The 21,043-nt window shown below is 33.2% G+C and overlaps 2 protein-coding genes across 6 annotated transcripts in view; one reads left to right on the top strand and one right to left on the bottom strand.

Moving 5' to 3' along the window:
• Positions 1–693: 693 nt before the first annotated feature.
• Positions 694–4,819, bottom strand: LOC148626367 (uncharacterized). Of its 3 annotated transcripts, XM_088570298.1 has the most exons (4): positions 4,746–4,769; positions 4,636–4,700; positions 3,117–3,293; positions 694–1,287 (listed from the first exon to the last, which is right to left on the bottom strand). In XM_088570298.1, exons 3-4 carry the CDS (start codon positions 3,284–3,286, stop codon positions 726–728), a joined length of 732 nt encoding a protein of 243 aa, XP_088426424.1. In that variant the 5' UTR covers positions 3,287–3,293; positions 4,636–4,700; positions 4,746–4,769; the 3' UTR covers positions 694–725. The 3 variants fall into 3 exon arrangements, with proteins under 3 accessions (XP_088426424.1, XP_088426423.1, XP_088426422.1); XM_088570297.1 differs by lacking the exon at positions 4,636–4,700 and having other exon boundaries at positions 4,746–4,819; XM_088570296.1 differs by having other exon boundaries at positions 4,636–4,785.
• A 6,654-nt stretch (positions 4,820–11,473) lies between these two features.
• LOC148626368 (disks large homolog 1-like) overlaps positions 11,474–21,043 on the top strand; it is an 83,188-nt gene continuing 73,618 nt past the window's right edge. For all 3 annotated transcript variants that reach the window (XM_088570290.1, XM_088570291.1, XM_088570292.1), the window contains exons 1-4: positions 11,474–11,733; positions 13,932–14,063; positions 14,954–15,087; positions 17,299–17,439. In XM_088570290.1, the coding sequence (XP_088426416.1) occupies positions 11,715–11,733; positions 13,932–14,063; positions 14,954–15,087; positions 17,299–17,439 (426 nt within the window). In that variant the 5' untranslated portion in view covers positions 11,474–11,714. The remainder of the gene's footprint in view (positions 11,734–13,931; positions 14,064–14,953; positions 15,088–17,298; positions 17,440–21,043) is intronic.

The following is a 21,043-nucleotide window of genomic DNA, read 5'->3' on the forward strand; positions in this document are numbered from 1 at the left end:
AATGTTAGATGAGAATCGAGGATTTTTTTTTAATCATGGCCTAACCAGGGATTTTCTATCTGCTGATATTTTTGGGGAGTAATGTCCCATTGTATTTTAAAATTCATGAAGCGCACCACTGAAGCAGATTGTAAGTGCAACTCATTGGAAACTACTGAACACAATTTATTGATCTTCAGTTACTGCAGTAATTATGACATACTCATCTTTTCATTCTACTGAACATGTATGCATGTAACAAATAACATGACACTTACTTCTAAAATATTGTGAAGTTTACAGGGTAAGTCCTCTTTAGGGGACATGATTTTCAACCACCTGTAACCAGTGTAACATTGACCTTTAACCTACATATTTGGGCAAATGTATCTTAACACCTACCTATATTAGTGAGCATAAATGTAAATATAAATCAGATCAAAATAATATGGAGTTACAAGGCTAACAAGTTTTTCAACATTATGACCTTGGGTATGCCCATGCAGCATTTTTTTTACCTTGACCTATGACATATATACCAATTAAGACATTAATGGCAACACAATATCTTATGCTGCTGCATATTCATACAAGGTATCATGTCTTATTATAACTGACCATAAGGTTTAAAAAGAAACACTATTTAAAACCCTGTGACATAGGTTACATTTATGCAGCCTAAATTTCTCATCCTTATAAAATTGGGAAAACTGATTTAATTTTCAACATTTAATAGTACTAAACGATCATCTATTCAAGTCATTACCAGTATTCATGTCCGTATAAAATTCTAATTCTTCATTTCTCTCAGGATCAAAGTTTCGTCCGAAGTGAGTTTCGTAACTTTCTAGTTCCTTTTCACAAAGAAACATTCCAAGCATAAAGTTAGCCATCATAAGAACACTTGCTGTCAATCCAATAGAAGAAGTTCTTTTGATCATTTGAACTATTAAAGACCCTTGGGTAGCATTAGGAATAATATATGTATGAAACTCTCTTGCCTTTAGAATACAAACTGCACCAGACCACAACATTGGGTAAAGACATCCACTTAATGCCTGTATTGATGCACTACGTGTTGTCAAGCACAGTCTACAACCAATATAACCTTTCAAAATGTTTTCGTGTACTAGAAAATTGTGTAACATTATTGGTAATAAACATCCTCCAAGACAACTGAAGCCATAGGTACTACCCAAGGCTAAGTTTCCTTTTATTTTAAACATACGACGAAATTGTGTGGTGAAAGTTGCTGCCGTTATTAATCCTGCCCCTCCGTTTATATACATGTGACCATACAATGGCCATCTGAAAGTAAACAAAAGATTCACATAGAGTAGAATTTTCCAATGCATTAGGTAAAATTTATGTAAATTAAGAAACTTGGACCAAATACTAGTAACATTTCATGGGTCAATGATTAGGTACAATGTAATGTTGGACAAGGTAGCCACTGTACACATACAAATACTGTTCATGTTAATTCACTTAACATGAACTTCAAGTGAAAGGCTCACACAAAATTCATGTGAAGGATCATGTTTAAATGAAATCTGTCACAAATTTTAATTGCTCAATCAGGGTGAACATCTTGCAAATTTCATGAAAAAAACGTGCAATAATTTTGCCCGTGTAACAATAAGAAGATAAGGGAGGCCCTAGTGAAGTGAAACTTCAGGCTAGGACTTCAAACTTTTTGAAAAGTAAAACAAGTATATATTATCTTAACCCTAATGTATTGAATTTTTAAAGTAAGTAACTGAGGACAAAAAAAGTAGCAGAACTAATGATGTAAATAAATTCAAATTTCATACATGTAGTATACATAATGTTGATTGATTGGTTATGGTTTAATATCCTATAGCAGACATTTCATTCATTTCAGGACAAGAACGACTAATCAATCAATCAGGTCCTTCTGTGTAATAGTCAACTGCTGAGCAGAATCAGAATTGTACAAGCTCACAGAAGCACCTTTGATGTTAAACACTATAGTTGGATTATCCACCTTTAGATGATTATTCTTTACGCATGATGTCTAACTTTCCTATGATTTTTCTAAAAGACATTAGTGGTTTAGAAGGTGTTTCAACATGTAAAACACTTGTTATGATAATGTTCAAGGTGCATACTCTTTACTTTAAGTGGTTGTGGATGACTATGAAGTCATCAGACAATAATTGTATTTCTCCATGCACGTCTCCATAATAATGCCTAATCTACCGATAAAATTTCATCAAAATTTAAGTAGTAAAGTAGGTGTGGGAACCACAAAATCATATCTGTTTTCAAAGTTTATGCAACAAATGTATGTCAATGTTTTATTCCCAGCCTTATTTAATCTTCTCAATGAATGTTGAGTCAATGCTTCTCCCAGCTGTTCACAATTTAATTTCTGTGGTACTATCTGGCTGTGTCCTGTGAAGCATTTTTGAGATAAAAAATAATAAAACTTAATCTATATACATTTTTTGTACATGCAGAGAGCACTAAACTGTGTTTGACCTACATTTGTAACTAAGTGATATCAGCTACCATCATGTATAACATTTCATGTAAAAACATATCTCCATTAACCAGCTTTTGGCAACAGTTTTTCGCTTTATGTACATATTTTCAAGCATGTTTTTCCATATGAATGTCAACAATTCAACATTGGGAAACTCTGGATATTTTGTGAATGTAAAAAGGTATCCAAATTTTTATTATGGCAGCTAACCAGATAATGTCAATACTGTATATGAATAATACTACTTCTAAGTTAGCAGATTTTTTTTAAAAATTGCTGTGAAAGTAAAAAATTCAATGTCTCAAATGCCTAAAATGCCTCAATGGTCCATCCCCTCCTACATCTAAAGAACAAAATGTTCACTTTTATTAGAAAAATACCATTCATATAAATATGGCAAATTGCAATATGCTGTACACATTTCAAGGAATAGAACCAAATTATATGAAGTTCAAAATTCAAAAGTAAATTATGAACAAGATGTACATTTGTACTCAAAACCAAAAAAAAAAATACGGAAATAGGAAGCCAAATCCAGCACCAATAAGTTCAACCAGAGTACATGTACATTGTTTGTATGTCAAAAGCTTCATTATCGTAAAATGTTTAATATCATTTCATAACTTACATAGACATTTTGTTAGGATAGTCTTTTATTTTCTTTTCCATCATTACAACAACATCATTGGGGCTAATCAATACAGCACCAGGAGGCACCTGTGTCATAGACTTGGCTCTAAAAAATGGTCGAGTTTTACCTATGACATCTCCATCATAGTAAGAACCCCTGTCAGCCATTCTCTACCTATGAAAAAAAGTAAGTCATCACTAAAGACAGACTGCCATATGGCACAACTATATGGCAAGCTGTTGTGGCATGTATTCCTTATTTATAGATATCCATAAATTATTTAATGAAATCAATGAATGAATTATTGATATTAAGAATTAATTGTTGATATCATGATATCATCATTTATAGATATCAATAAATATGACATATTTACAGGGACTGAATTTCAGAATATTTTCCACTAGATAAATTTAGCAAGTACTGAAAAGTTACACTCACTAAATTTAAGTTTTTTAGGCTATTTCTGGATTTTACCTATATTACATACAGAATTCCACTAGCAAATTTTAGCAAGTGGAAATAGTTTCTACTAGCAAAATTGAATTTCAACTTGTATTTAGCAAGTATTTCCCCTTAAATTTGATCCCTGTATTTATTCACACATTAAACATTAAAAAATAAATATTATTATCAATAAATGAATTATCAACATGTTACTAATTATTTATTGTTATCAATAAATTGAAGAATTTATTAACATGTAATAAAGTCATTTATTGATATTCATAAATAGATGAATTATAAACCTGATAAAAATTTTGCCACTGTAGGTGGTTTAATCATGGTCACAATAATGTTTGTAATACTGTTATTACCAAGCATGTAGTCATTTAGAGAGCGTTGAGTTCAGTGTTAAGTTCAAAAATTTTTCTGAGTAAAAAATACTGATAAATGTGAGGAAAAACCTAACCTAGAAGATTTTGCATTGTTATACAGTGTTTCGAGTACCCGGGAGTAAACAATAAAATACCTTCTTCATAGGAAATTCAGGTAAAGAAAATGAAACTAGAACGAGACTTACACACCCTATATACATAACACCATACAGTATCCCCACAGTCAATGTAACAGTGGAGAAAACACAATTATGATAACTACTCAAAGGCTATAGTGGTGGATACAGAAGGCATGCAGAAGGATAACACCCCACCAGCCTTTTCCTGGAAAATTTGTCATTTTTATGTGCTTAACTGATCAAAAACTGGTAAATAATGTCATAGCACCCCCTTTTTTGTAGGAACCCTGGCTGTCGTCCCTCCTTCTCTAACTGTCTGGATTATGCAATACTATTAACTATAAAAGATTTAAGACTTTAATATTTCGTGAAATTGCGATGAGCAGCTGTGACAAATATAGAAGTGACGGGTCGGCGGAAAAGTAAAAAAAAATGTTATAAAATGTGGTGGTGTATAGGCTATACTCATTGTACTGTACTGAAGTCGAGTGAAGAGTGTAGTGTAGTCTGTAGAACTATTATTATTAATAATATTTTAATTCGTCTTCTTTCACTTACCTAAGGCGAAAATGAGGACAGTCCAAACTTTGTAACCCTGCAAAGATATAAATTGCTCTTAAAAACTAAAATTAAAGTTGTTAAAAATATCAAAAAATATATACACATACTTGCGTTTTTTTTACCACTTTGTGACCTTCAAATACCTACGACAAAACCCAATGATTTCCGATGGTATCCTGGTATCCTGTTCTCACAAATTCGGACCAGTGGAAGATGTGAACAAATACCACCAACATATATTTAATCCGGATCACCAAGACGGCCCTGATCACCAAGATAACAAGAAAATGTTTAATCCCTCATTGTTGGGAGTTATACCTCTTCAAACTTGGAATTCAGGAGTACATGCGTGCGATGCGTACGAGTGAAGCATCATTTGACAAGAATATGTATGGTGTATAGTTCGTTTTAGTTGTTATAAAGTCGTGTGTTCTATCAAGTAAAGGGATTGACATAGGCTGGATCTAAATGGTTGGTGTAGCCCCCTTATGCTCGGAAAGTTTAGTTGATATATAACAAAATCGCTGGAGTGCCCCACCCTCGGCCCAGTTTCACCCCTTCCATTTTCCCGAAATTGGTCGATCCGCCACTAATCGCTATTCAAAGACTCCATTCGCTTGGATCGAAACTTGATAGACATTCAGCGCTACTTTCATTTTTCACATTAACAAGACCCAAATTGATACAAAGTTTTTATTGTTAATTTGAAATTACGTATAGAAAGGTCTAAAAAATTCCCAACGATGTTAGAAGTGTCAAATTTGCGACGCAGTTCTAACATCGTTGGGAATTTTTCCGACCTTTCTATACGTTTACACATCTTCCCTGTATCAATTTGATCGGATAGAGCAGTGTAGCGAATAGAGTCGTCATATTCTGAGACGTTTGTATAATATTGGTTTGTTGTGACATGCATCATTAATTTGATCCTCTACCCTACATAATAACACCTAAGTGAACTGTCCCGTACTACCATACATCGTGTACTAAGTTACAGCCATAGATTAATCCTACGAGGAGGAATAACCCGGCCAGCGAAAGCTATAATTTTATATAGCCTAGCTGGCCGAGTGGTCTAGGGCGCTGGACTTTGTGCAGGCTGTGTTGCCATAGATGTCACAGCGGTACGAGTTCGAGTCCCTCGGAGGGAACGACTAAAAATTTGCATCGCAAATTCGACAGTTCTTACATCGTTGGGAATTTTTCAGACCTTTCTATACGTTTACATTTCTTCCCTGTATCAATTTGATCCGATGGAGCAGTGTAGCGAATAGAATCGTCACATTCTGAGATGTTTGTGTATATATATATATATAATTCTTAATTTGCTCACAACTTTAGATAAAGGTAAAACTTTCACTATCAAGTTTAAAATACTTTACTGCTTTTTGCGTTTTCTGAATATATCATACCTAATCCAATTACTCATTATAATCCCATCCTTTGCAATTTGTAACCTTTTTGACAGACATACTCGATTTGTTTTTTTTAAAGGTATTGTTGAAAGAAGGGTAGTGTGGTAGCTAAAGTAAGCGGTTCACGACCCATAACATCCTTCGCCAATGCAATCAACCTGCAATTACCGGAAATAACCTACACGATCTGACATGTACCTAGTCGGATGATAGCGGCTGCGTAATTATTATTAAAGGTCTAATTTTGATAAGATTATCGTAATTCGTTATCAATAGCTACAATACATGATTTTAGCGTTCAATTGTTCAATTTCACAAAATTTCGTAAGTGTAAAACTTAAAATAATTTTGAATTAGTCGAAAATTATAACGTAATCTTAGAAAATAGTATACTTACGACCAAGTTTACATTGACCATTTTTGTAAAATCTACCACTATTTAAGATCATTGTGTGGGAGCAAAAATGTTTTTGTAGTTCATGTAAATTCCAGAGCTTACTTTGGTCCCTGTCTTGAATTAAAAGAATTATCTTATCTGTCAATATTGTTGTGTTGCCTAGTATTAAGTATGCCTTGATTATCTTCACTCGAACTTTTTGTTGTTTTTTGCAAAGTTTGAGACATAATTTTTTTTTAATGAAAATCTTAATTGTTAAGTTATAAATGAAATATTGCATCATATTTCAGTAAAGGATCGTTTTTGGCTAAAATTTTGTGAATAATTTAAAAAGAACAGTTGCCCCCTCCTCTCTGTTTATAAAAAGGTTTGTGCCTTTGTATAGATATTTTATGTAATGTCATCTATAATGTGGTGTATTTCACGTTTCCTACATATCGATGGGTATCAATAGCAAAATTGATACAGGGATTTTGAAAAGATTGGGGGAGTTCACGATGTCATAACCTCATCATGGTTAGTTTTTGTCCAAATTTTGCAATAAATTAACATTTTTCTTTAAAAACAAAAGTGGGTTCCCGACACTGTTTAATCTGCTTTGTTTATTTGTATCCTTCATCATAAATAAGTATTCCTTATACTTTTTTTTTGCTTTAGAGTGCATAACCAGGGACTTAAATTTGCAATATATTCCTCACATATAGGGATGATTATTGTAAAGTAGTAAAAAAAATGTACACATCTACTGTCCTGCTGATGTATGGATTGTGTGGAATTTAAAAAAGTATCTTGCAGATGAGAGAAAAGGAGGCGCATATATGGCGCGACGTATATATACATTAATTTAGTCATATTTTAAGATCTCATGTACGAGATATCATAAAATGTAAGAAATGTAATAAAATATATGATCGAGATATATAAGATATGTTTCTCATAAATTTAGACTTTTTATAAGATATCATATGTGAAAGAAATTTAGCTGCAGCCTGTCCTGTGGTATGAGGGTATCCTCGTCGTCCATTGAGGACAAGGGCTATATAATATAATACTAACATAAAGTCCCTGTCGAAGACCAATTTGTGGTCTTGGGCTAACATTTTCTTCCCGGTGGGGTTGTTGTCTCTTTGACATATACACCATACTTATTATTGTTATATTAATAATCTTCATATCAATCTAGTCAAAATTAGACCCATCATTTGTTCCATTCAGACACATGCAGTGATATATAGGTCTTGCTTGATATCCGTCATATAGGTTCAAAGTTCGTATTCTCGAAAAGAAATTTACCACCCAACGAACAGTCCCGTTTTATAAGTAAAAACTATCGTAGGGAAAGGGAGGAATACTGAAAAGCAGACTAGGTACTGCAATACCTTAATTAAGGATGCAATGACAACATCAAAAGTATAGGAAACCTTTCAAGCCAATATAACAGTAGCATAAATGTGAAGAATTTATTGACAAAAATCCAAGATGGGAATGGTCATGGCCATCGCCACTACACGTCACCTAACGGATACATGATATCTTCATAGATGGTCTTCTTCCTTTCATAGAAAAACCTCTCGGACTTCATCACATTTGAACTGAACTCTATTCTATACCTCTCACTCCATTACATTCCGTTTACAAAACAAGACTTTACACTCCTGTTTCTCGCATCATTTTGGATATTGGTTTCAGCAGACTCTTCAAACCAGTTTGTATAAAAGGTCTAGATGGATAAAAATGATCATTTCTTCAACTACCGTTTGTCAACAAAGCTATATATGCAATTAATTTGGCTAACATCCCCCATCATAAAAACAGTACCAACAAATTTCCCCCATATTTCAAGGGAAAATCTCCACCGATTATTTCATATTCCTATACTTCACCTATTGCATCCAAAATTTTCAATTATAAAAGGTTATTGTAGAACTTCGAGATTGAGAACTTCAAGGCTAAACTACCTGACTGTTCTTGCAAAAACTCTTCATTCAAATACGGTCCTTCCGGTCAAGTCGTTACGGTAGATTTAAGCATCATCGAAAATGAATCTTTGCGTAAGGTCCTGTCTAAAGGTCCCAAGTGCCGTGAACCAAGCTCCATGAAATTGAACTATAACTTTGAAGTTTATATGGATGCCGAGCCGTGGAAGACTACGCAAGAAAATGGATAAAACGAGAACAAGAAGACATTGATTCTCTGTCAGAGTAGGTAAATGCCGTGAGGTCTTTAATTTTGAATGAATTTAAGTAGGTCAATGAGTGTCAATGCTACATCAGTTTTCAAAGACCCCGATGTAGCAAAAACATTGTCTACTATACATGACAAATGTTGTCATACCAGCAGACAAAGCCCAAAACAACATTGTTTTTGTCTGCAAGACGTGTTACATCCAATGTTTATTATCAGATATTACAAATATATAGTTCTTGGTAGAGAATCCTCATACTTTGTAGAAAATAATTCCAAATCATCTTCCAAATATACAGAAAAAAGATGTTTTCAAAATGCTGGGATTTTTTATCCCTTCTATACTCAGCTGATATATGCTGATCAGCACCTGCGTATAGAGTTTTCATATCACAACTCATACGTTATACCAGAGATTGCCGTAGCTACGCAGACATTTTGTATCGCGCTAGACGTCTTACAATTAGGCTTCTGGAACAGGGTTATGTCGCTACAAGATTGAAGTTGTCGCTACAAGATTGAAGTCATCACTACAAGATTGAAGTCATCACTACAGAAGTTTTATGGTCGTCATCATGAACTCGTGGATCGTTACGGTGTATCCATCTACACCATGAAAACTGATTTGTTCCACGTGTCATAATTTTCCTTTCCTCTTTCGTCTACCCTGGACTTGACTTTTCATGAGTAACTTGGAAACTAGAAAAGCAGAGGACATTTACCCTACCGGTGCACCTAGCTGTTCCCTGCTCCCAGTTTTTAGTGGAGTTCGAGTTATTCATTTACTTCTGTTAGTTTGTATGCATTATTTTAGTTACTTTATGTTCTTTGTTGTAATTGTCTGTTTTCCATGTCTGGTCTATGTCCCTTGATTACATTCTGTTGATTTCCGCTGGAATCTTGGTTCCTTTTAGACCCGGCTACAGTTGTCAAGATATTTTGATCAAAATTATTGAAGACTGGCGTAAATTTTTAGATAAATATAAGTTCACTACTGCTATATTGATGGACTGTCAAAAGCGTTTGATTGTCTACCGCATGATCTGCTCCTGTTGACATTGAAAAGCTATGGTTTGTCTGAAAATGCCCTATCTTTATTAAACAGTTGTCTTAAAAACAGGAAGCGGTGTATTAAAATTGGTTCTACATGCAGTCCTTTTTTGGACATCTATAAAGTGGTTCCACGTACAGGGGGCAATTTTTTGGACCGGTCCTTTTTAATACCTTTATTAACGATATGTTTTCACTTTATTCCGAAACGTGACTTATATAACTATGCTGATGACAATACTTTATCGTATAGCAGCAATGAGCTACAAGATATCGTAAACACTCTGAAACAGGAGAGTATTATTTTAATCAAATGGTTCTCAGACAATCATATGAAAGCCAATCCTGACAAGTTTCAGGCTATTGCGATTGGCAGTAAGACTAAGAAAATCAACATTACTTTTAATTTAGATGGAAATAATATCCTTTTTTTTAGGATGAGGTAAAGCTACTTGGTATAAAATTTGATTTTAAATTGAACTTTAATAGCCATATTACTCATGTATGTAAAAAGACATCACAACAATTAAATGTATTAAAAAGAATTGGAAATCATCTCAGTAAATTTGGTAAACTTACAATATATTATTCTCTTATACTAGCAAATTTCAACTATTGTCCATTAGTATGGCATTTTTGTAATGAAAACTGTACAGAAAAGATTCAAGAAAGAGCTTTACGCTTTATTTACAATGATGATAAAAGTACATATGAAGAGTTCTTAATAAAGTCTAAGATGCCATCCTCAAGAGTAAGACGATTGAGATTTTTAGCTATACATGTATATAAAATAATAAACAAACTTATTCCTGTATACTTACATGATATGATAACTGTTAAATAAAGTTCTTATACTCTTTTAGGTATACAAACTTGGTGAACATACCGAGAGTAAACACAGCCAGGTATGACCGGCACTCTGTCAGTTATAGAACATCGAAACTATGGAACCAACTTCCAAATTAATTAAGAGGGGACATGGGACTTGATCGATTTAAAAGTTTGATAAACAAATGGGAGGGGAAGGGATGTTCTTGCTCATTTTGCTAATTGTTTGACTTACCCAACTGACAGATGCAACATCATCTCCTTAAAATCTTTCATTTATTATTTTAATTTTGCTGACATGTTAATTTTAATGCTTTTAGCTGCTTAGTAGCATCTGCTTTTATATATAGTCTGCATTGCTTTTATTTTAGTGCTTTTTGTGTGCTTGATTACTTGCATGCTAATTATAATTTGTATGTCAAGTTTATGTGTATGTCTTGTGTTTATATATGTCGATTTTAAAAGCTCAACAGAGATTACGTTTTTCTTGTTTGATATATCGACTTTAAATTTGACTTGACTTTGATTACTCTTTCATTTAAGATATCTTGTACATTTCAATTATACATTTTTATGAGATACCTTGTTTTTTTTTAGACATTTGATTAAAAAAAGAAGATTTTTTTTTCAAAATCGATATTAGATATGTTTAAAGCGGGTTTAAATGTAAATACGTCATGTCATACATGGATTCAACAGTTGATTTTCGGCTTGCTATCAATTTTGAATTAATCGCGCGGACCTGTAAGAAAACACTTTTGGTCTTAGATAGTTGGGAGAAATTATTTTACCGAATTTAATTATGTTTGTTCAAAGGCAGTTGATGAGGATCAGATAAGATAATTTTTAAAACATTGTACCAGATTCTTTACTTTAAATATTCTTACGAACTTAAAATAGAATTTATCTACCATTTCTCTTCTTCTTTCAAGGTTTGTGTGCAATGATTGACCCCTAGTCACGTGATATTTTAGTTTTGAATAGCCGCCATCTTTGCTGTTTCCTGTTTATGGTCGTTTCCTGATTATCCAAAGTGTCAACTTAATCCTATTGCCTACGACTTGCTGCGTTGATACCTTCAAAATTAGATGCATTAATTCACAAAAAACTAACGCATTATTTTTTACACGAAACAAGAGCGTCAAGTGGCGCTATCAGGAAGTGGGTGTGATCTTATTAGCAGAGGTGTAAATATTGCAGTCATGCCGGTTAGAAAACAAGGTGTGTTTTCTGAAAACATTGCACATTTGTTTTATATATATTATTAAGTCTCGGTTTATGCGAGAAAATGTGCAGGAGGATTAGTGGCTAGTGAATTGCATCCTTGACACATTTATTAAGCACTTTTTTCACATAAACGCATGTACCTTACTCCTACTCCTTCAAATGTTCCGTGCAGGCCCGGGTGTCTAAAGAATAGGCCTGCAGCAGCACTAAGCTTGTCATAAAAGGTGATTAAATAGTGCTCAGAAATCTAGCCGGGGGTTAGGCACTCTGCCCACAGAGCAACTGGGTTGTGTGCCCCAGGTGGTGGAATGGGGTACTCCTGGCGTGTTCCATGCTGGGAATATCAGGCTATAAAACGGAAAACCTGTCCGCAAACCATTGTGGTGCACTGTGTTGGGAAAATGCCACGTTCCTTGCACGTTAAAGAACCCTGCTGTGGTATTCGATATGAGTAGGAACCTTTGTGCTCTGCCACAGGAGGCTAAATTGCCCGACCTTACCCATCCCTCCCTTTTTCTAGTGGCAATCCAAGTTTGTCAACCCTATTGTCCTTGTGTCCCTTCCTATTTTTTATTTCATCAACATTTCATGTTCATCGTCTGAATATAGCTGAAATATTGCGGCTTGAACGTTAAACCCCAACGATCAATCAATCAATACTCCTTCAAATTATACTATAGGTTTGGATTTTTTTTACCTCCACACTCCAACCTCTTACTTTTTGAGTGCAAACTGTACCCTTGAGCAGTCATTCCAAAGGTTTTTGTAGTAATGGTTGCGGAATTACTGCACCAAATCAGTTTTTACTGACCAAAATATAAAACATTTTTTGTTCAACTTTTATTTTAATAATTGATTGCAAGAATAAACGTGTCAATATCCTATACCAGCAGAACTCAATACCAATGTCTTTAGAAAAGAGTAATTCTTTTGATTGGATAAGTATTTAGATTCGTCTTTTATTTCTTCCTCTGTGGCTGTCATTTTGTGTTATAGATGAAGTGTTCGATGGAAACTAAATGCATTTTTGCCTAGCTTCCAAAAACGCAACTCTGGGACGTTTGGAAAAATCTGTTTACAGTTTATTTACTTGAAAACTAAAAATAGCAAGAAGATTTTCCACGAATTTGTCTTGTATTTTTACAGTCATAGTTGCTATCGAAATATGACAAATTGTCAACCGGACATTTGGTCCTATGCTTTGCGCATTTTTACTGGTCCAAATCAATTTTCATGGGACTTTTGGCAATGTTTGAAGGACCTTTGGAATGACTGCTTGGCCATCCTTTAAACTTTGGAGAATTAAGCTTAATGAATTACCCTTTAAAGCTAATTCCACAACCCATTTGTAAAAAACTGGACAAATAAAAAAATTGGCTTACTGGTACCTCTTAAGAAAGTACAGTATTCCTGAAAATCCATTGCAAAAGTGGCTTTTATATAAAAAAAAGGCAACATTTAGACAAACATTTTCCCTACTTTTTGAAAAATTAAGGTATTCCTGAAAATCTGTATTATCCATTGCAAAAGCAGCTTACACTGTATTGACATGTACATAACTAAACTTTATGTTTTGAGTCCGAATTATAAGTAGATTCTTCTGTGAAAATAATGCATATAATTTAAATGTGAAAAAAAACAATTTAATGAACTATTCTGTTATGTATACTTGTACCCTCATCAGTGATAATTTATCATTATAATTTTATTTGGTCAAAAATTATTTTGCATTTTGGAAAATGAATGGCTTAATCCAAAATTGGTTGTCATTACTAGTACATATACATGTAGGTTAAATTTTCCATATGTAAATAGAAGACATAAAAAAGAAATAATATAACACTTGTTTAGCATAAACAAATTTGTGGTGACTTCAAACATGTTAGGATAACACCAAGTAAGAACAACCTCTAGCCATACTGGAGTATTTGATAATTAGAATGCCTAGTGCCTGTGTACTAACTGAAAGCTTCAGTGTCATTAGTAATGATTACTGGTACAATATTCATATGTACTACTGCATTTTTCATTTGATATTATATGTGAATAATGAAAAATATTTAGATATTTCTACGCTACCATTTCTACAAGTGAAAAAAATTCTAGCGTCTTTCATTTACATGACAACAAAATGTACACAATTGTGTGTTTGTGCACCATAAATCATTTTGCTTTTTTATTTTGTATTTTAGATGCCCATAGAGCTTTAGAACTTTTAGAAGATTACCATTCCAGACTGAGCCAGCCACATGATACACAGCTAAAGGTTGCCATTGAGAAAGTTATCAGGATTTTTAAAAGTCGTCTTTTTCAAGCACTTCTTGGTAAGCATTGTAAACTTATCAAACTAAGTACATTGTCAAATATGCATATCTTTATTCAACATTTATATATTTAAGTTTACTATATAACATATTTGTGGGTATTAGTTAATGAGGTTTTGCAATTAACTTGTAATTAATGTTTCATACATGTACTGTAGTATTAAGAATTTTTTTGGATGCTTAGTTTTTTTTTTTTGCTTATTTGTCCACAGTGAAAATCTGTACATTTTTGTAGATTTACAAATACACAGTACAATCCAATTCCACATGCAAAAATACAATGAATTTTTAACCTGATTTTCCAAGGAAAAAATGGTTATTAGTTAGGGGATGTAGGACTGTTGTCGTGTTTGAACTGCAACCATTACATTTTGCATACATGTATTTTCTAACTGGATAAAAGTTTGTTTTAAAGATTATTGAAATTCCATGTCCATTAGAAAAGGAGTCATTACGAGGAAATGCAACGACACCAGCATCTTCAACAAATAGTGTTTAAATTCAATTAGTTTCAGACTTCTTTTTGGTGCATTTAGAAATGAACATATATCCTCACAAGAACACGCAATAAAACTTCCTGCAATTAATCATTCACAGTTCTAATTTCAATGTGGAAAAACATGGTTTGCAGTCAGTTTGACTGACTTTTGTGTACATAGATCTGATGGTATATACAATCAATGTAATCAAATTATAATTTGAACTGAGTGTTGTTTTTGGTGCATATAAAAATGTATAGAGCTTCTCACTATGTTTAAGACTTTACTACATGTAAGTGAAACAGCCATTGCAATGATTGTCAAAACAGATATTTTGAAATAGAATACATGTAGGAATTAACACAATTATAATATTTGGAGTATGAACATGTATTTTATTTTTTTTTGCAGATATTCAAGAATTTTATGAGTTTACTTTGTTAGATGACACTAAATCTACACAACAGAAAACCTTGGAGACTCTACAGATAGCTAACAAATGGGAGAGAGAACCACCTATTACAAATGTTCATCCTAAATTTGAAGTATGCTATTGAAAGTTTTCTTTATATGATCATCATCATTAGAGTTTGTCAAAAATTCAAGAGTTACTTAGAAATGATTAAGGACTCTTCTTACATCTAAGCTTCAGACTTCAGTTTTCTCTTCTTTTTATACAACCCAAAAAATACTACGGTTTTACAGTGTTATGGCATTGTCGTTGTTAACATTGTCCATAGACATTTTTGTTCCGAAGCACTGGCTTAAGTATAAGTGTACTTATCTCTATAAAGTTGTACTATAAGGTTTCATAGTCATACCAAAAATGAATTGTCTAGTGATTTTGTTCCTTGTTTTAAAAGCAGCCCACCCTTTATTTTTGGGGAAATTTTTGCAGTATTTTTCAACACATTGGGAAATATGGTACGGGGGACAGAAACACATCATATGTCAATCAGGAATTAAAAACCAATACAGAAATGACAAATACGTACTTCCAATATTCATTAGGTTACGACCTGCCAAAAAAAAATTCTCCAGAGGTGAACAAAGTACTGGGCCAAGAAGTCACGTCCTTAGGAATATTTCACTGGCTTCTTTACCTGTTCTTTTTTTTTTTTTAAATTGTGCCTGACAATTTGGCATTTTCCTTCCTTTGGTGAAAGTATTTTTCAACATTTCGGGAAAAGTCTCAAGGGTAAAAAAGTCACTGTTGTTTGGATTATTATTATTTTTTTTTTGTTATCACCTTAACCATTTAGGAATTAACATGGGTCAAAACAAGCAGATTGGGATTGATTTTGCGTGTTATTATCCTATCTGTTAATTAAGAAGTGCCATGATTATAACCAGGGGCTGCTCTGGCTTCCACAATTCTGTCGCCAGAAAAATCGCCAGCTGCCATATTTTGTCGCCAGTTTTCGGAAGTTAGAGCCAAAGGGTGCCAAAAAAAATTATACTTTTTTTTTTAAAAAAGACAGTATTAAGTTCACTGATAAATTATCTTTGTCAATTCATCATAATAACCTCTCCATTCCTGACATACATGTACCCAAGATTCACTCTTGATGCATGTATAAAGCACATTTTTAGCTCTAGTCTGTCACTTGCATATACATAAAATAATAAAGGACTACTCCAGAAACAGGTATTTTACTTCTATCAAAGACTTTATATTACTAATTCTCTTACAGTCCCTGATTTTAAAACATGTTCACCTTTGTCCTTTATGGTCTAATTTATCCAATACAATATAATTTATTTTTTTACTATTATTATTTTTAACAAATCTGATTCTTTTTTTTTCAAGTGATAAAATTTCTATCAAACTACATGGACCATTAATTGTATCCCTGTTTAATTATCTTGATATCTTAATAGCATTTCCTTTATTAGATTTCGGAAATCCCCATTCTATTTGTTTACCAATTTTCCCCGCCAAAAAAGTCACATGGCAAAAGTGTAAACAAATGTCATCCTTTTTCTTTTATCAATTCTTTCATTTCGAAGTATTTAGACACTTCCTGGTGGGATAATCATTGATAATTGGATTTAATTTATTCTGTTATTAGATAAGTCTGTTTCGGAATGTATTACATGGTTAATAGGGCTGTGAAACTTGTGTGTAGCCACGTGCACATGGCCTTAATTGTGTTTACCATTTGACCAGATGATGAGAGTTTTGATTGGCTCAATAATATATTTACATATGATAGACACCTCCCATGAGGATATTGTCAGTCACGGTCGTCTGGTCTAATTACCTTTAATTGCCTTCAGCCGTAAATTGGTCAAAGTCAGTTAACTCTGACCAAGTGTCAACACAAATGTTTAATTAAAGAATATCCGTTGCTGATAAACTTCCCCTCAATTTTAATATACAAAACCTAGGCACCAAGAAAATCGCCAACTGGCTATTTTTGTCGCCAGATAAAATAAAAATTAACAAATTGCCACATTGCCGAAGCCCAGCGTGACCCCTGATAACATAAAAATTATTCAGGGCATGACTTAAGGGGTAAACAGTGTCATTTCATACTTCAATGTACATGTACGTAGTGTAAGAATGAAAAAAAGTAAACCAGATATGGTATCAAACTCTATACCATGTTGATGTATGACATTAACATACTTTATTGGTACCTTAAATGCATCATATACTTCCTAGATATATAAGCTGATGTGAAGAATTCCACATTCCCTGAGGAATTTTTGAAAAAATCTATGATGTAAAGTATTCAAATATTTGTTTTCAGAAGACAGTGTCCCCTCCAGATGAAGAGTTACCTCCCCCTCCACCAGAGTTGCGTGACAAACAGATGGAGTCAAAGTCAATCCCTCCAGTGAAAGTTCCCTCATTCAACGATGATGATGTTGACAGCAACCTGCCTCCACCAGTATGTTAATATTTTAAATTATTGATTCTGTGTATTCCTTTCTTTTTGTCAAGAGTTTAGACATCCAAAGCTGGGAGTCGGTATCAAAATCAAACTGATAATCAGCAAAAGATCATGACTACTATTTTATTGTTGACATTTTATTATTTATCTGAATTTTTTAACCAACCTTATCATTGAAGTGTGGAATAAACCATAACACTTGTCAAATGGTTGTATAACAGTATTGAGTAACTAGCTAATACATCTTAAAATTTTGTAATTTATCTGAGTTGTGTTACGTCAAATTTGAACACCAAATATGAAATGTTGATGTTCACCTGAATTATTATTTTTTTTACAATTTATATTTATGTGAGGTCTGAGACGGAGGTCATGAAGCGACCTCTGAAAATAGGAAATTTCAACCTTTCAGTTGGAGGTTCACTTTTTTGTAATTAAGGGATCAAAGCCAGCCTAATTATGATAATAACAGCTTTCAAAGTTTTTGAGAATTAAAGGTTTCCAATGAAGAGATCCAAAGCTAATTTTCCATTGTCCCCTTTCTAAGCTTAACAAATTCTTTTGTACATGTATGTACCAAAGGCAAAGTGAAATGTAACCAGTGGCTTCCCTAACCAAAATTTTAAATAAATGTCTTATCATGAAATTTGTCACATGGCATCATGTTGGTTGAAACAGCTTTGTGGAAGGAAGCTGGAGGTTAGTGTCAAAAGACAACCTACATTAAGTCACTAAATCAGAAAAATAGACAACAGATGTAGAAATATGGTTATCAGATTTGGCATTGACTTCTGAAATCTTCATTTTTGTTACAGGATTGTGTTCTGAAATAGGTGCACAAAAATGAGCTTCGTTGGATTATAACCTCTCCCACCTAAAAAAATCTACCAACATTGAGAATAGGGTATATAGGATTCTTCCTGTTTGTTCATCTGTCTGTTCATCTCTCCACATATCTCCTAAACCTTTAAATGCAATTTACAGACATTTTATAGGAAGACTAGACATCATTTAAAATGATAATAGACTTGCATGGCAAAATATTGTTATTGGCCTATACCTACAAAGGGAGCTGAGGTAATGCAACTTAAGGGTTTTACATGTTAATACTTTGAAACTTCAACTCCTCATAAACTTTTGAATTTATTTTCATGAAATTTATGTGAAGGTTCAGCATCAGTTGTGCATGAAGGAAGATACATGTAACTAATATTTGGTTACTGCTAGGGGAGTTTTTTCATCTTAATGGTTTGACATAGTGAAGTATTTCTTTTTTGGGGGGAAATATATACATGTATCACTGATTTGGAAAATTAGTATTGTGAGCTTATATGCATAGTACTGAATTGAGATGATTATGTGCATGTAGTATGTTGCATCAGGACTCACTCTATTGGGTAACTTAAGTAAAATTGTTGCCGTGATGTTGCCCACAACTAGAAGTAGCCTTATCATTTTCAGACATCATCAAAAGATTGGGACTGTTTTCCATCTTTTATCAATATTTTTGATCACAATCAGGGTTCTTGATAAGTGCCGGCAACTGGCGATTTTACCATCTACTTTGACATTAGCGCCAGCTATTTTGTTGCTAAAAAAATGTTTGGTTATTTCACGTTTCATACCTAAAAAATTGTGTCTTAAACCTTCAATCATGGTGTTCATTGTAATGCAGTTTCCTTGATATATTCATTTTTTTGTCGTGATCGGCAGTAGGAATAAACTGAATAAACAAACTTTAATCGTGGTTAATTTGGCGCTTTTCTAATGAACGTATTACTTTTTTTCAAACGCAGTACTGATTCCATGTTATGGATTCCATACATGGGAAGTTTTCGAATCAATTCATCATTTCTGGCCATCATTGACCAAAGCATGTCGCAGTGCAAGTACAGAAAAATATCATCTTATTTTACTAAAAAAGTGATAGATGGTGTGTATAAACAAATATCAACATCTTTCAATGACTTTACATTATCGTTTAGGTGCGATCAGGCCGAACTCTTTTGCTTCACTAAAAAAAAATAACAAATTTTCAAATTTGAAGAAAATGAGCTTGCAAAAATGAGAATATTTGAATCAAGAATAAGTGACTAAAATTTGCTCAGAACAGCCTTGAACTCTACATTTTCAAAATTTTCCGGAGGGAACCCCCTCTCCGGCTCTCCCCCCTCATGCCTTTGTCGCTAGATTCGGGCCTAAGGCCCTCAATGGTGTCACCTACTTTAATTTTTTTCCACCTACTTTTAAACTTATTGAGAACCCTGCACAATAACTTTTAATATCTAATAAAACCTGTAATTGTGCCATGGTGTACAGAACTGAATAATGAATTCATCTCACAGAATATTTTTTGAGGAATATGCGTCATAACTTTTTATCACATTTGTGAATATTATTTTGTAAACAAAAAAATTTGGTTTGTTGAATTCTCAAACATTTTATCAAAGGTTTATGGTCTGTCTACCTTGACTGTAAAGCATTTAATTTAGCTTTTTGCAACAATGATATTATACAGAGTCACGTTTATTATAAAAAAAAACATAAAATTAAGACTCTATGTAAAGCTAATTTCTGTGAAATACATGTATCCATCAATATGTTCCAATTACACAGTTCATAAAATGCGAATCTGAAGGTAAAATTAATTGGGTTTTTTATAAGAAATAGATTACTCCATGATTTGTGAATAATAATTTGTAAATCATTGTTTTATTTGAAATTACATGAACAAAATACTACACTGACTTGAAATAAAACTGATGAGGCTTAGAACTGTAGGAAACAACATATTGAATTCTGCATTTTCTCCATTTAATGTTGTTTTTAAGTTTTTGGTCATCTTTACACTCTTATTCAGTGCTTTAGGATTTCTGAAATCTTAGGTTTTCACAGGCATACTCCAAGTAAAAATTTAACTTACCTACAATTAAAGTTCACTTTCTGTATTTACAAATCTTTTTAGAAATCAAGTTTTCTACTTCGCACAGGGAAAGTGGTATGTAACATTCCCACACCATTGGGAAAGTGATATGTGACTTTCCCACATCAAAAATTGTACAGTGAAACCAGACTTAACTGAACTTATTGGACTTGAAAAAACAGGTGTTTGATTTACCTGGGTTAAAAATAGGTTACAATTTATCAAAAAGAATTTTAAAAGTGTCTTGTTTAGACAGGTTTTGGGATTATTCAGGGTTTGGTTCAGACTATTTTCATACATTACATGTAGGTCACATAACAATTAGAAAAAAATTAAAGGTAATATAAAAAACTGAGAAATTGAGAAACCATGGTTTGAAGCTTTGCTGGCATGTAATTTTTCCTAAATAAATAGGCACATGTAGCCTGGTACATTCCTGAAGATATGTACATGTAAGTTCAGCTCATAAACCTAATTCTAAAGTCACAGAGTTGCTTGGTCCCATCAGTTCTTGGTCCAAGGTCTCACTAGTTCTGTTTCGACTTCATAATTTGTTACGCATTCGAACCTCTTTTCTGCCATATAAAACAATTTCTATTTTAACCTTATGTCATAGGTTTTTGGTAGGAACTTCCCTACTGTTTCTGAACAATTCACAGAATATAGTCCATATATAAT

This window comes from Perna viridis, chromosome 2 (genome assembly GCF_037379345.1).
Source record: "Perna viridis isolate PV_CMFRI_1.1 ecotype Kerala chromosome 2, ASM3737934v1, whole genome shotgun sequence".
NCBI lineage: Eukaryota > Metazoa > Mollusca > Bivalvia > Mytilida > Mytilidae > Perna > Perna viridis.